General features: G+C 34.8%; 1 protein-coding gene across 1 annotated transcript; it reads left to right on the top strand.

Annotated features, from left to right (window-relative positions):
• Positions 1–923: 923 nt before the first annotated feature.
• LOC131619211 (leucine-rich repeat extensin-like protein 3) lies at positions 924–14,595 on the top strand. The gene is made up of 3 exons (XM_058890334.1): positions 924–1,114; positions 12,438–12,662; positions 14,361–14,595. The coding sequence occupies exons 1-3, from the start codon at positions 924–926 to the stop codon at positions 14,593–14,595; spliced, it is 651 nt and encodes a 216-aa protein (XP_058746317.1).
• The last annotated feature ends 795 nt before the right edge of the window (positions 14,596–15,390 follow it).

The raw sequence follows: 15,390 nt of genomic DNA, 5'->3' as shown, positions 1-15,390 counted from the left end.
GCCTGCAAATAAAATACATTATATAAATATCAACTACAATATTTCTATCTATGAATTATATGAATAAAAATATTTAAATATATGATCACAAATATATTAGTAATGTAATAGCTATAGAGTATCTCTAAATTGAATTGAAAATAATAAAACTTATCTTTAATGTACTTGGGTTGCATATTCAATTTGCAATATCTATTAATCTATTACTAATAAATATAAGGATGAAATAAAGTGGACACATGGATGATTTTACATTCAAAAACTAAGTTGTGTAAGAATTCCCATTATTGGAGAACTTACTTTATATCTCTAGAATTTATACTCCCACTATGTAAATAACGTATTTCTTAGCTTGAGTTTGTTTAATTAATGCAATTAATCATGGATTAATTTTTCTGTTAGTATTAAATTAGTTTATTTACTGTAAATTCTAACATTCTGAAGACATGTATGCAAATATAGTAGTATGTAGTTTTACACTACTTTATAATCAATGAACAATTAATTCTTCATTTTAATGGGTTTCTTTATTGTAAACACTATCACAATATTTTTTTGATTTTTTATAGGAAATTTTTTACAACTCTCTTTAACTTTGACACAACACTTCTATTTATAAACTCCTTTTAATTTTTTTTGCTTTTTTTCGTCTACATATAGTACTATTCAAACAGACTGATATTTTGCGGATAGTAATTATTAAACATCATGAACTTTTTATTGTTGTTCAAGAAGTATCATTCTCTATATAACTTCACTAGCGCCTCTTTAATGTAGATGGTTCCATCACCTTTTTTAATTCTCCTTTTCACTCTCAGTATCATGAAGATCAACTTTCCTTCCACTCTTTCACTCTTGGTTTCACTCTTTTTTTTTCCATTTTAGGTTGTTTCGTCGTGCCTACAACTACAACCCGATCCGAAATGGAGTTGTCACCACCACAACCATCTCCACCCAACCCTTTCATTACACTTCCACCACCACCACCACCACGTCGCCACCAAACTCCACCTTCACCTCCACCGCCGCCATATTCCATTACACCTCCTTCTCCACCATCTCCCATTACACCTCCTCCTCCTCCTCCCCAGAAAAACTCAAAATCAACATCAAGGTTATAATCACAACCGTTTATGGAATAATTACTCTCCTCACCACTAATGGGAAAGTTATTTTTTCATCCGAAAATGTGTTGGGAAACCTGTTCGGACTTTAACCATGCTGACCGGTGTTAGAACAAGATTTGTTCTTATCAATTATCTTAGTTTTGATGATAACAATAATATGAATTTTGCTTAAGATAATATGGTACTCTAATCCAATGCAATTTCCCTTTCAGGAAATATATAAAGAGTACGCATAATTCAGCGCTCAGAAGTTGTATCTCAAATGGTTCAGCATGCAACATCAGAACATGGTCTGGCAAGACATCAGAAGATGGTCGAAGCAGAATCAGAACATGGGTCTATGGAAGCATCAGAAGAACATGAGATCAGAAGCACTGAAGATCAGAAGATGGTATCACGCTCAGAAGCACTTCAAGGTCAGAAGATCAGAAGATGCTATGCACCAAGCTGTTTGACTCTGATGATATTCAAACGTCGTATTCACAAACATCAGATCAGAAGGAAGTACAGGTGGCAGACTACGCTGACTGACAAAAGGAACGTTAAAAGCTACTAAAGGCTACGTCAGTAGACACAGCGTGAACAAGGCTCGAGGTAGTTGACAAAAGCGTATAACATTAAATGCAATGCTGTACGGAACACGCAAAGCATTAAATGAATTCAACGGTCATCTTCTCAACGCCTATAAATATGAAGTTCTGATGAGAAGCAAGGTTAACGATTCTGCACCAAAACAACTTATATCAAACTTGCTGAAACGCTGTTCAAATCAAAACTCAGAATCTTCATCTTCATCAAAGCTCACTACATTGCTGTTGTAATATCTTAGTGAGATTAAGCTTAAACGTTAAGAGAAATATCACAGTTGTGATTATCGCTTTTAAGAAGCACTTGTAAACTCTTGAATAGATTACATTAAGTTGTAAGGAACTAGAGTGATCGTGTGATCAGTATACTCTAGGAAGTCTTAGCAGTTGGCTGAGCAGTTTGTAACTAGAGTGATCGTGTTGATCAGAATACTCTAGGGAAGTCTTAGGAGTGAACTAAGCCTAGAGTGATCGTGTTGATCAGTAGACTCTAGAAAAGTCTTAGAGGGTATCTAAGCAGTTGTTCCTGGAGTGATCAGTGTGTGATCAGAAGACTCTGGAAGACTTAGTTGCGGACTAAGTGGAAAACCATTGTAATCCGTGCGATTAGTGGATTAAATCCTCAGTTGAGGTAAATCATCTCTGCGGGGGTGGACTGGAGTAGTTTAGTTAACAACGAACCAGGATAAAAATAACTGTGCAATTTATTTTTATCTGTCAAGTTTTTAAAGCTACACTTATTCAAACCCCCCCCCCTTTCTAAGTGTTTTTCTATCCTTCAATTGGCATCAGAGCGCCGGTTCTAAGGTGCAAGCACTTAACCGTGTTTAGAAAAGATTCAGGAAGAGAAAAACGCTTCATTTAAAAGATGGTTGATGAAAGTGAAAAGTCTACATCTACACCTGCATCTACATCTGGCTCTGCTGAGCAATACAACGGTAACAATGGTTATACTAGACCGCCGGTATTTGATGGTGAAAACTTTGAATACTGGAAAGATAAACTGGAAAGTTACTTTCTGGGTCTAGATGGTGATCTATGGGATCTTCTAATGGATGGTTACAAACATCCAGTAAATGCCAGTGGCGTGAAGCTGTCAAGGCAAGAAATGAATGATGATCAAAAGAAGCTTTTCAGGAATCATCATAAATGTAGAACTGTTTTGCTGAATGCTATCTCTCATGCTGAGTATGAGAAGATATCTAACAGGGAAACGGCCTATGACATATATGAGTCCTTGAAAATGACTCATGAAGGAAATGCTCAAGTCAAGGAGACTAAAGCTCTAGCCTTAATCCAGAAGTATGAAGCCTTCAAGATGGAGGATGATGAAGACATTGAAAAGATGTTTTCGAGATTTCAAACTCTGACTGCTGGATTGAGAGTTCTTGACAAAGGATACACCAAGGCTGATCATGTGAAGAAGATCATCAGAAGCTTACCCAGAAGATGGGGTCCTATGGTGACTGCATTCAAGATTGCAAAGAATCTGAATGAAGTTTCTCTGGAAGAGCTGATCAGTGCCTTGAGAAGCCATGAAATTGAGCTGGATGCAAATGAGCCTCAAAAGAAAGGTAAGTCTATTGCATTAAAATCTAATATCAAGAAATGCACTAACGCTTTTCAGGCCAAAGAAGAAGATCCTGAAGAATCAGAATCTGAAGAAGAAGATGAACTGTCCCTGATCTCCAGAAGGCTAAATCAACTCTGGAAGACCAAGCAAAGGAAGTTCAGAGGCTTCAGAAGTTCAAGGAAATTTGAACGTGGAGAATCTTCTGATGAAAGAAGATTTGACAAGAAGAAGGTCATGTGCTATGAATGCAATGAGCCTGGACACTACAAGAATGAATGTCCAAATCTTCAGAAGGAAAGTCCCAAGAAAAAGTTTCATAAGAAGAAAGGTCTTATGGCAACCTGGGATGAGTCAGAAGATGATTCAGAAGATGAGCAGGCTAACTGTGCGCTGATGGCGACAGAAGATGACGGATCAGAATCTACATCAGAATCAGATTCTGAAGAGGTATTTTCTGAACTTACTAGAGATGAGTTAGTTTCCGGTCTAACTGAACTTCTGGAACTCAAGTCTCAGATTAGTCTCAAATACAAAAAGCTGAAAAAGCAATTTGAATTTGAAACAAAGAAGCTTGAGTTGGAGAATTCTGAATTAAAAGAAAAACTTTTAAAATTATCCAATAATGTTGGATCTCCTTCTGATTCAGAAAAATCCACTCCTAGTCTAAACCATATTCTGAAAGAATATGATTTAAGTTTCAGGAAGTTCTTATCTAGAAGTATTAGCAGAAGTCAGCTAGCTTCTATGATATATGCCGTATCTGGAAACAAAAGAGTTGGCATTGGTTTTGAGGGTGAAACCCCATACAAACTTGAACCTGTTGATGAAATGAAAATTACATACAAGCCATTGTATGATCAGTTCAAGTATGGCCACTCTCATGATATTAGGCACACTTCACATGCTCAAAGTTTTCACATTACACACACCAGGAAGCATGTGACACAACCTAGGAAATATCATGAAACTCATATTAAAAATTATCATGCTGTTCCTCCTATTGCTTATAATGTCAAACCCAAGTTCAATCAGAACTTGAGAAAATCTAACAAGAAAGGACCCAAGAAAATGTGGGTACCTAAGGATAAGATTATTCCTATTGCAGATATCCTTGGCTGCAAGAAGGACAAAGCACAACATGTCATGGTACCTGGACTCTGGATGCTCACGACACATGACAGGAAGAAGGTCTATGTTCCAAGACCTGGTGCTTAAGTCTGGAGGAGAAGTCAAGTTTGGAGGAGATCAGAAGGGCAAGATAATTGGCTCTGGAACTATAAAGTCTGGTAACTCTCCTTTCATTTCTAATGTACTTCTTGTTGAAGGATTAACTCATAACCTCTTATCTATCAGTCAATTGAGTGACAATGGTTATGATATAATCTTTAATCAAAAGTCTTGCAAGGCTGTAAATCAGAAGGATGGCTCAATCCTATTTACAGGCAAGAGGAAGAACAACATTTATAAGACAGATCTGCAAGATCTTATGAGTCAGAAGGTGACCTGTCTTATGTCTGTTTCTGAAGAGCAGTGGGTCTGGCACAGAAGATTAGGTCATGCTAGTTTGAGAAAGATTTCTCAGATTAACAAACTGAATCTGGTCAGAGGACTCCCTAACCTGAAATTCAAATCAGATGCTCTTTGTGAAGCATGTCAGAAGGGCGAGTTCTCCAAACCTGCATTCAAGTCTAAGAATGTTGTTTCTACCTCAAGGCCATTAGAACTCTTGCACATTGATCTGTTTGGACCAGTCAAAACAGCATCTGTCAGAGGAAAGAAATATGGATTAGTCATCGTAGATGATTATAGCCGCTGGACTTGGGTAAAATTCTTAAAACACAAGGATGAGACTCATTCAGTGTTCCTTGATTTCTGCATTCAGATTCAATCTGAAAAAGAGTGTAAAATCATAAAGGTCAGAAGTGATCATGGTGGTGAATTTGAGAACAGATCCTTTGAAGAATTCTTCAAATAAAATGGTATTGCCCATGATTTCTCTTGTCCTAGAACTCCACAGCAAAATGGGGTTGTAGAACGAAAGAATAGGACTCTGCAAGAAATGGCCAGAACCATGATCAATGAAACCAATATGGCTAAGCATTTCTGGGCAGAAGCAATAAACACTGCATGCTATATTCAGAATAGAATCTCTATCAGACCTATTCTAAATAAGACTCCTTATGAATTGTGGAAGAATAGAAAGCCCAACATTTCATATTTCCATCCTTTTGGATGTGTATGCTTTATTCTGAACACTAAAGATCATCTTGGTAAGTTTGATTCCAAAGCTCAAAAGTGTTTCCTTCTTGGATATTCTGAACGCTCAAAAGGCTACAGAGTATACAATACTGAAACATTGGTTGTAGAAGAATCAATCAATATCAGGTTTGATGATAAGCTTGGTTCTGAAAAACCAAAGCAGTCTGATAATTTTGCAGATTGTGATATTGATATATCAGAAGTTGTTGAGCCAAGAAGCAACGCATCAGAAGCAGAGCTCCTCAGAAGCAAAGAACCAGAAGATCAAGTATCAGCTTCTCTGGAGGATCTAAGTATTTCTGAAGAACCATCTGTCAGAAGATCATCCAGACTCATCTCTGGTCATTCAGAAGATGTCATTCTTGGAAAGAAGGATGATCCAATCAGAACAAGAGCATTCCTTAAGAACAATGCAGACTGTCAATTAGGTCTTGTATCTTTGATCGAGCCAACTTCTGTTGATCATGCTCTAGAAGATCCAGACTGGATAATTGCTATGCAAGAAGAACTGAATCAGTTTACAAGGAATGATGTTTGGGATCTTGTTCCTAGACCAGATGGGTTCAATATAATTGGTACAAAATGGGTCTTCAGAAACAAGCTCAGTGAGAAAGGTGAAGTGGTAAGAAACAAAGCCAGACTGGTGGCTCAGGGTTATAGTCAGCAAGAAGGGATTGATTATACAGAAACCTTTGCACCAGTGGCCAGGTTAGAATCTATTCGTCTATTAATTTCTTTTGCCACTCAACATAACATCACTCTCTATCAAATGGATGTTAAGAGTGCCTTCTTAAATGGTTATATAGATGAAGAAGTTTATGTCCATCAACCTCCTGGTTTTGAAGACTCTATGTCTCCGAATCATGTGTTTAAACTAAAGAAATCATTATATGGATTGAAGCAAGCTCCCAGAGCTTGGTATGAACGCTTAAGTTCTTTCCTTCTAGATAATGGTTTCACTAGAGGAAAAGTGGACACTACTCTCTTTTGTAAAACCTTTGAAAAGGATATTTTAATTTGTCAAATATATGTAGATGATATTATTTTTGGAACATCTAATGCTACACTTGGAAAGGAGTTTGCTGAGTCTATGCAGGCTGAGTTTGAAATGAGCATGATGGGAGAACTCAAGTATTTCCTTGGAATACAAATAAATCAAACATCCGAAGGAACGTATGTTCACCAAACCAAGTATGTGAAGGAACTTCTGAAGAAGTTTAATCTTCTGGACTGCAAAGAAGCCAAAACTCCTATGCATCCAACATGCATCCTAGGTAAGGATGAGGTAAGTAAGAAGGTAGATCAGAAGTTATACAGAGGTATGATTGGATCTCTTCTATATCTGACTGCTTCTAGACCTGACATTTTATTCAGTGTTTGTTTGTGTGCTAGATTCCAATCAGATCCTAGAGAATCTCATTTAACTGCTGTTAAGAGAATTCTAAGGTATCTGAAAGGTACTACTAATGTTGGCTTAGTTTACAGAAAATCTAAAGAATACAACTTAGTAGGATTCTGCGATGCTGATTATGCTGGAGACAGAATTGAAAGAAAAAGTACTTCAGGAAGTTGCCAATTTCTTGGAAGTCATTTGATCTCCTGGTACAGCAAGAAGCAAGCAACTATTGCTCTATCAACGACAGAAGCAGAATATGTAGCTGCTGCTGGTTGTAGTACACAGATGCTCTGGATGAAGAGTCAGTTAGAAGATTATCAGATATTTGAGAGTAACATTCCTATATTCTGTGATAATACTTCTGCTATATGTTTATCTAAGAATCCTATTCTTCATTCAAAAGCTAAACATATTGAGATTAAACATCATTTCATAAGGGACTATGTTCAGAAGGGTGTCATATCTTTAAACTTTGTTGATACAGACCATCAATGGGCTGATATCTTTACAAAACCCCTGGCTGAAGATAGGTTTAAGTTCATTCTGAAGAACATCAGTATGAATTTATGCCCAGAATGAGAAGATGAGAAGTTCTCATGTATGAGTATCTTCTGAAATGAATGTGGAACATTTTTTTTGGTCAGAAGTTCTGATTGAAATCTTTTAGAAATTATGATTCGGTTATTACTAACTTTTCATTGTCTAAGTTGATTCAGAACCTCTTTTAAAGCAAAACGGCTGTTACGTTTTATCTCGGGATGGTAAACCTGTCGTTACTATTCATGGATAAGCGCGCGTGCAGTTGAAGGGACGCCGACCATAGGTAACTGTGCTAGTCACCTCATTTGTCTTTATTATCTCTCCTCACGTCACGTAACATTAAATGCTTTTCTTCATTCGTTTCACTTTATTTTCTTTTAAATACTCTTCAAAATGGTTTTTGGTTTCCTATCTCTTTGTCTTCCTCTTAAAGTTTTTTTCCTCTCTCTCTCTCTCTCTCGTTTTTCATTTCTTCTCTCAAAACCTAGCGTTCACTCTAAGTCTGTTGAAGCTCCATGACTCAAAGGCGACAGATCTCTGTGCATCTCGGGATGGCTCTTCTAATGCCGCTCAAGTCAGACTCTTCTTTGATGTTGTTATCAACTTTCATCCAAAGACAGAAGACTTTCTTGAGTTATGGGAGGAGGTTAAGAATGATATTCTTGACTTCTATGTTAAGGGAAAGCCCCGTTTGCAACATTAGCTCTCTGTCTGTGAACTGTCCCTCTCTTCCTCCTTGGTTCTGGGATCTCTCCTACAGTGGAGGTTTCAGTCTGGAAGACAAGAAGTCCTCCGGGATTCTTGATGGGTTGACACAGAGCGTGTCTAGCTAGGGTTCTGTTTTTAATTTTTGTAGTGATTTCCTCTTTGGAAATTCTACTTTGTATTTGCTAGGAATGTTTTTCATCTTGTTAAACATAGGAACCTTTTGTAATATCTTTTGATTATCAATGAAAAGTTTCTTTGTGTTTTACATTCCAGTAAATGTTTCTTTTGTCGTTTTATACATCTGAATCTTTTTAAATTTTCTTTTTGATGTTATGACAAAAAGGGGGAGAAGATAAATGATAAATGATTTGATTAATCTATCAGTTGCTCTTACTAACAAGAACTGCAAGTTCTACATGGTTTAAGTGTTTTGCAGGTACAGAGAAGTGAAGTGAATCTTCAGAAGCAAACACTAGAAGCAAAACCATAAGAAGCGTTATTCTGTAAAAAGAATAAGCTCTTGGAAACTGAAGCAAGCTGAGTGCTGTCAAGCTTCAGAGATCAGAAGCAAGAAAGAAGAATGAATCAGAAGCACTGATAATAGAATTTGAATATCATTGTCTATCCTGTTCTGACAAAATTCTATTTGCTCTGATACATATAATGTTATGGCTCTGATACATTATTTGCTCTGATACATTATTTCAGCCTATATGGCTCTGATACATATAATGTGTTCAAACATACATTTTATGTTCTAACTCGTTCATGCTGACTTTTGTCGTTTAGTTTTTGTTCTGTAACATTTCAGGATGTAGAGATGCTCTGATGATGCTCTGGTACATTCAACAATGTTCTGATACAAATCTAGCATGAAGTGATGATTGGTAGACATTCAAAGTTCTGAAGCTATCCGAGGGAAGCAGAAATCAGAAGATGTGAATGTTCTAAAAAGATCCAGAAAACTCAAAGTTCTGAAGCTGTCCTGAATGGAAGCAGAAGTCAGAAGCTGTGAATGTTCTGAAGATCAAAGAAATTCAAGTTCTGAAGCTGTCCACGATGGAAGCAGGAATCAGAAGCTGTGAGTGTTCTAAGGATCTAAAGAAATTCAAGTTCTGAAGCTGTCCAATAGAAGCAGAAGTCAGAAGCTATGAATTCTCTGAAGGCAGAAGCTTATATGATCGTCTCTACCGAAATAATCAGGGAAGTCTTTTATCAAAGTTCTTCGAGTATTTATTTCAGGGGGAGATTATTTATCTCAGGGGGAGATTGTTAATCTCAGGGGGAGACATATTCATATGCTTATGCTATAGCTGTGTAATTTGTCTTTTGCCGTCTACTCTTTCTGATCGCAAATTCATATCATTTATATATGTTTTTGTCATCATCAAAAAGGGGGAGATTGTTAGAACAAGATTTGTTCTTATCAATTATCTTAGTTTTGATGATAACAATAATATGAATTTTGCTTAAGATAATATGGTACTCTAATCCAATGCAATTTCCCTTTCAGGAAATATATAAAGAGTACGCATAATTCAGCGCTCAGAAGTTGTATCTCAAATGGTTCAGCATGCAACATCAGAACATGGTCTGGCAAGACATCAGAAGATGGTCGAAGCAGAATCAGAACATGGGTCTATGGAAGCATCAGAAGAACATGAGATCAGAAGCACTGAAGATCAGAAGATGGTATCACGCTCAGAAGCACTTCAAGGTCAGAAGATCAGAAGATGCTATGCACCAAGCTGTTTGACTCTGATGATATTCAAACGTCGTATTCACAAACATCAGATCAGAAGGAAGTACAGGTGGCAGACTACGCTGACTGACAAAAGGAACGTTAAAAGCTACTAAAGGCTACGTCAGTAGACACAGCGTGAACAAGGCTCGAGGTAGTTGACAAAAGCGTATAACATTAAATGCAATGCTGTACGGAACACGCAAAGCATTAAATGAATTCAACGGTCATCTTCTCAACGCCTATAAATATGAAGTTCTGATGAGAAGCAAGGTTAACGATTCTGCACCAAAACAACTTATATCAAACTTGCTGAAACGCTGTTCAAATCAAAACTCAGAATCTTCATCTTCATCAAAGCTCACTACATTGCTGTTGTAATATCTTAGTGAGATTAAGCTTAAACGTTAAGAGAAATATCACAGTTGTGATTATCGCTTTTAAGAAGCACTTGTAAACTCTTGAATAGATTACATTAAGTTGTAAGGAACTAGAGTGATCGTGTGATCAGTATACTCTAGGAAGTCTTAGCAGTTGGCTGAGCAGTTTGTAACTAGAGTGATCGTGTTGATCAGAATACTCTAGGGAAGTCTTAGGAGTGAACTAAGCCTAGAGTGATCGTGTTGATCAGTAAACTCTAGAAAAGTCTTAGAGGGTATCTAAGCAGTTGTTCCTGGAGTGATCAGTGTGTGATCAGAAGACTCTGGAAGACTTAGTTGCGGACTAAGTGGAAAACCATTGTAATCCGTGCGATTAGTGGATTAAATCCTCAGTTGAGGTAAATCATCTCTGCGGGGGTGGACTGGAGTAGTTTAGTTAACAACGAACCAGGATAAAAATAACTGTGCAATTTATTTTTATCTGTCAAGTTTTTAAAGCTACACTTATTCAAACCCCCCCTTTCTAAGTGTTTTTCTATCCTTCAACCGGGACTTATATCAATATTGAAATATCGTAGGTTATATCTTTTACTCTTTCTTTTCTTATTTTCAAACCATTCTCCATTTTAAATTTGTAGATTTTGCATGCTTTTGTGATGAAAAATTTGTTGCTATAGTTAATCTTGTAAGAAGAATGAGGTAGAGTTTAAACGTATTTTTTGAAATAAATTTATGTTATAGTTTGTTGATTGTTTACTTTTGAGAGAAAAGTGTACATGGTACGACCGGATATTCCGATGTTCTTCTCACCAAGTGGTGGTCAAATTTTCCGTTCTAAACAATTAGAGACTCATAGATATTTTGATAGAGTCTAAATTATATTTTATTATTTTATTTTATTTGGAATTATTATTAACTTAGGGTTTTAAATTAGTGTGTATGTTAATCTAATTGGTATTGAATTGGGCACTTTAACGTTTGGGCCTTTGACATATTTTTGTTCGTGCATGCTCATATTAACATGGTTATGAGTTATTAATTAAATCGGTTGAATGTTGTAATTTATAGGTTAGTTTGTCCATGCATAATCATTTTCATGATTATGTACAAAATAATTTATAGGTTATTAACTTGTAGTTAATTTTCCATACTATAATTTTAAAAAGTAATATGCTCAACATCATTCTTCATTATTATTAATAAAGTAACGAGTGTCTGCATTGTCACTATATATTGGTTTAGTATTAAGACGTCTGCAAATAAAATACATTATATAAATATCAACTACAATATTTCTATCTATGAATTATATGAATAAAAATATTTAAATATATGATCACAAATATATTAGTAATGTAATAGCTATAGAGTATCTCTAAATTGAATTGAAAATAATAAAACTTATCTTTAATGCACTTGGGTTGCATATTCAATTTGCAATATCTACTAATCTATTACTAATAAATATAAGGATGAATTAGAGTGGACACATGGATGATTTTACATTCTAAAACTAAATAATGTAAGAATTCCCATTATTGGAGAACTTACTTTATATCTCTAGAATTTTTACTCCCACTATGTAAATAACGTATTTCTTAGCTTGAGTTTGTTTAATTAATGCAATTAATCATGGATTAATTTTTCGGTTAGTATTAAATTAGTTTATTTACTGTAATTTCTAACATTCTGAAGACATGTATGCAAATATAGTAGTAAGTAGTTTTACACTACTTTATAATCAATGAACAATTAATTCTTCATTTTAATGGGTTTCTTTATCGTAAACACTATCACAATATTTTTTTGATTTTTCATAGGAAATTTTTTACAACTCTCTTTAACTTTGACACAACACTTCTACTTCTAAACTCCTTTTAATTTTTTTTTCGTCTACATATAGTACTATTCAAACAGACTGATATTTTGCGGATAGTAATTATTAAACATCATGAACTTTTTACTCTTGTTCAAGAAGTATCATTCTCTATATAACTTCACTAGCGCCTCTTTAATGTAGATGGTTCCATCACCTTTTTTAATTATGTTTTTCACTCTCAGTATCATGAAGATCAACTTTCCTTCCACTCTTTCACTCTTGGTTTCACTCTTTTTTCCATTTTAAGTTCTTTCATCGTGCCTACAACTACAACCCGATCCGAAAGGGAGTTGTCACCACCACAACCATCTCCACCCAACCCTTTCATTGCACTTCCACCACCACCACCACGTCGCCACCAAACTCCACCTTCACCTCCACCGCCGCCATATTCCATTACACCTCCTTCTCCACCATCTCCCATTACACCTCCTCCTCCTCCTCCTCAGAAAAACTCAAAATCAACATCAAGGTTATAATCACAACCGTTTATGGAATAATTACTCTCCTCACCACCAATGGGAAAGTTATTTTTCATTCGAAAATGTGTTGGGAAACCTGATCGGACTTCAACCGTGCCGACCGGGACTTATTTCAATATTGAAATATCGTAGGTTATATCTTTTACTCTTTCTTTTCTTATTTTTAAACCATTCTCCATTTTAAATTTGTAGATTTTGCATGCTTTTGTGATGAAAAATTTGTTGCTATAGTTAATCTTGTAAGAAGAATGAGGTAGAGTTTAAATTTTTTTTTTAAATAAATTTATGTAATAGCTTGTTGATTGTTTACTTTTGAGAGAAAAGGGTACATTGTACGACCGATGATTCCGACGTTCTTCTCACCAAGTGGTGGTCAAATTTTCCGTTATAAACAATTAGAGACTCATAGATATTTTGATAGAGTATAAATTATATTTTTTATTTTATTTTATTTAGAACAATAATTAACTTAGGGTTTTAAATTAGTGTGTATGTTAATCTAATTGGTATTGAATTGGGCACTTTAACGTTTGGGCCTTTGACATATTTTTGTTCGTGCATGCTCATATTAACATGGTTATGAGTTATTAATTAAATCAGTTGAATGTTGTAATTATTAGGTTATTTTGTCCATGCATAATCATTTTTATGATTATGTGCAAAATAATTTATAGGTTATTAACTTGTAGTTAATTATCCATACTATAATTTTAAAAAGTAATATGCTCAACATCATTCTTCATTATTATTAATAAAGTAACGAGTGCCTGCATTGTCACTATATATTGGTTTAGTATTAAGACGCCTGCAAATAAAATACATTATATAAATATCAACTACAATATTTCTATCTATGAATTATATGAATAAAAATATTTAAATATATGATCACAAATATATTAGTAATGTAATAGCTATAGAGTATCTCTGAATTGAATTGAAAATAATAAAACTTATCTTTAATGCACTTGGGTTGCATATTCAATTTGCAATATCTACTAATCTATTACTAATAAATATAAGGATGAAATAAAGTGGACACATGGATGATTTTACAATCAAAAACTAAGTTGTGTAAGAATTCCCATTATTGGAGAACTTACTTTATATCTCTAGAATTTATACTCCCACTATGTAAATAACGTATTTCTTAGCTTAAGTTTGTTTAATTAATGCAATTAATCATGGATTAATTTTTCCGTTGGTATTAAATTAGTTTATTTACTGTAATTTCTAACTTTCTGAAGACATGTATGCAAATATAGTAGTAAGTAGTTTTACACTACTTTATAATCAATGAACAATTAATTCTTCATTTTAATGGGTTTCTTTATTGTAAACACTATCACAATATTTTTTTGATTTTTTATAGGAAATTTTTTACAACTCTCTTTAACTTTGACACAACACTTCTATTTCTAAACTCCTTTTAATTTTTTTTGCTTTTTTTCGTCTACATATAGTACTATTCAAACAGACTGATATTTTGCGGATAGTAATTATTAAACATCATGAACTTTTTACTGTTGTTCAAGAAGTATCATTCTCTATATAACTTCACTAGCGCCTCTTTAATGTAGATGGTTCCATCACCTTTTTTAATTCTCCTTTTCACTCTCAGTATCATGAAGATCAACTTTCCTTCCACTCTTTCACTCTTGGTTTCACTCTTTTTTTTCCATTTTAAGTTATTTCGTCGTGCCTACAACTACAACCCGATCCGAAATGGAGTTGTCACCACCACAACCATCTCCACCCAACCCTTTCATTAGACTTCCACCACCACCACCACCACGTCGCCACCAAACTCCACCTTCACCTCCACCGCCGCCATATTCCATTACACCTCCTTCTCCACCATCTCCCATTACACCTCCTCCTCCTCCTCCTCAGAAAAACTCAAAATCAACATCAAGGTTATAATCACAACCGTTTATGGAATAATTACTCTCCTCACCACCAATGGGAAAGTTATTTTTTCATCCGAAAATGTGTTGGGAAACCTGTTCGGACTTGAACCATGCTGACCGGGACTTATTTCAATATTGAAATATCGTAGGTTATATCTTTTACTCTTTCTTTTCTTATTTTCAAACCATTCTCCATTTTAAATTTGTAGATTTTGCATGCTTTTGTGATGAAAAATTTGTTGCTATAGTTAATCTTGTAAGAAGAATGAGGTAGAGTTTAAACGTATTTTTTGAAATAAATTTATGTAATAGTTTGTTGATTGTTTACTTTTGAGAGAAAAGTGTACATGGTACGACCGATGATTCCGACGTTCTTCTCACCAAGTGGTGGTCAAATTTTCCGTTCTAAACAATTAGAGACTCATAGATATTTTGATAGAGTATACATTATATTTTATTATTTTATTTTATTTGGAATTATTATTAACTTAGGGTTTTAAATTAGTGTGTATGTTAATCTAATTGGTATTGAATTGGGCACTTTAACGTTTGGGCCTTTGACATATTTTTGTTCGTGCATGCTCATATTAACATGGTTATGAGTTATTAATTAAATCGGTTGAATGTTGTAATTTATAGGTTATTTTGTCCATGCATAATCATTTTCATGATTATGTGCAAAATAATTTATAGGTTATTAACTTGTAGTTAATTTTCCATACTATAATTTTAAAAAGTAATATGCTCAACATCATTCTTCATTATTATTAATAAAGTAACGAGTGTCTGCATTGTCACTATATATTGG

Source organism: Vicia villosa, linkage group LG7 (assembly GCF_029867415.1).
Source record: "Vicia villosa cultivar HV-30 ecotype Madison, WI linkage group LG7, Vvil1.0, whole genome shotgun sequence".
Classification (NCBI taxonomy): domain Eukaryota; kingdom Viridiplantae; phylum Streptophyta; class Magnoliopsida; order Fabales; family Fabaceae; genus Vicia; species Vicia villosa.
This window is presented reverse-complemented; position numbering and strand designations above follow the sequence as displayed.

Excerpts from the sequence above, each read along its gene's own strand:
- LOC131619211 (XM_058890334.1), top strand. The coding sequence starts at position 924 with ATGGAGTTGTCACCACCACAACCATCTCCACCCAACCCTTTCATTACA. Across the intron at positions 1,115-12,437 it reads AACTCAAAATCAACATCAAG|TTCTTTCATCGTGCCTACAA; the intron begins GTTATAATCACA and ends TTCCATTTTAAG. Across the intron at positions 12,663-14,360 it reads AACTCAAAATCAACATCAAG|TTATTTCGTCGTGCCTACAA; the intron begins GTTATAATCACA and ends TTCCATTTTAAG.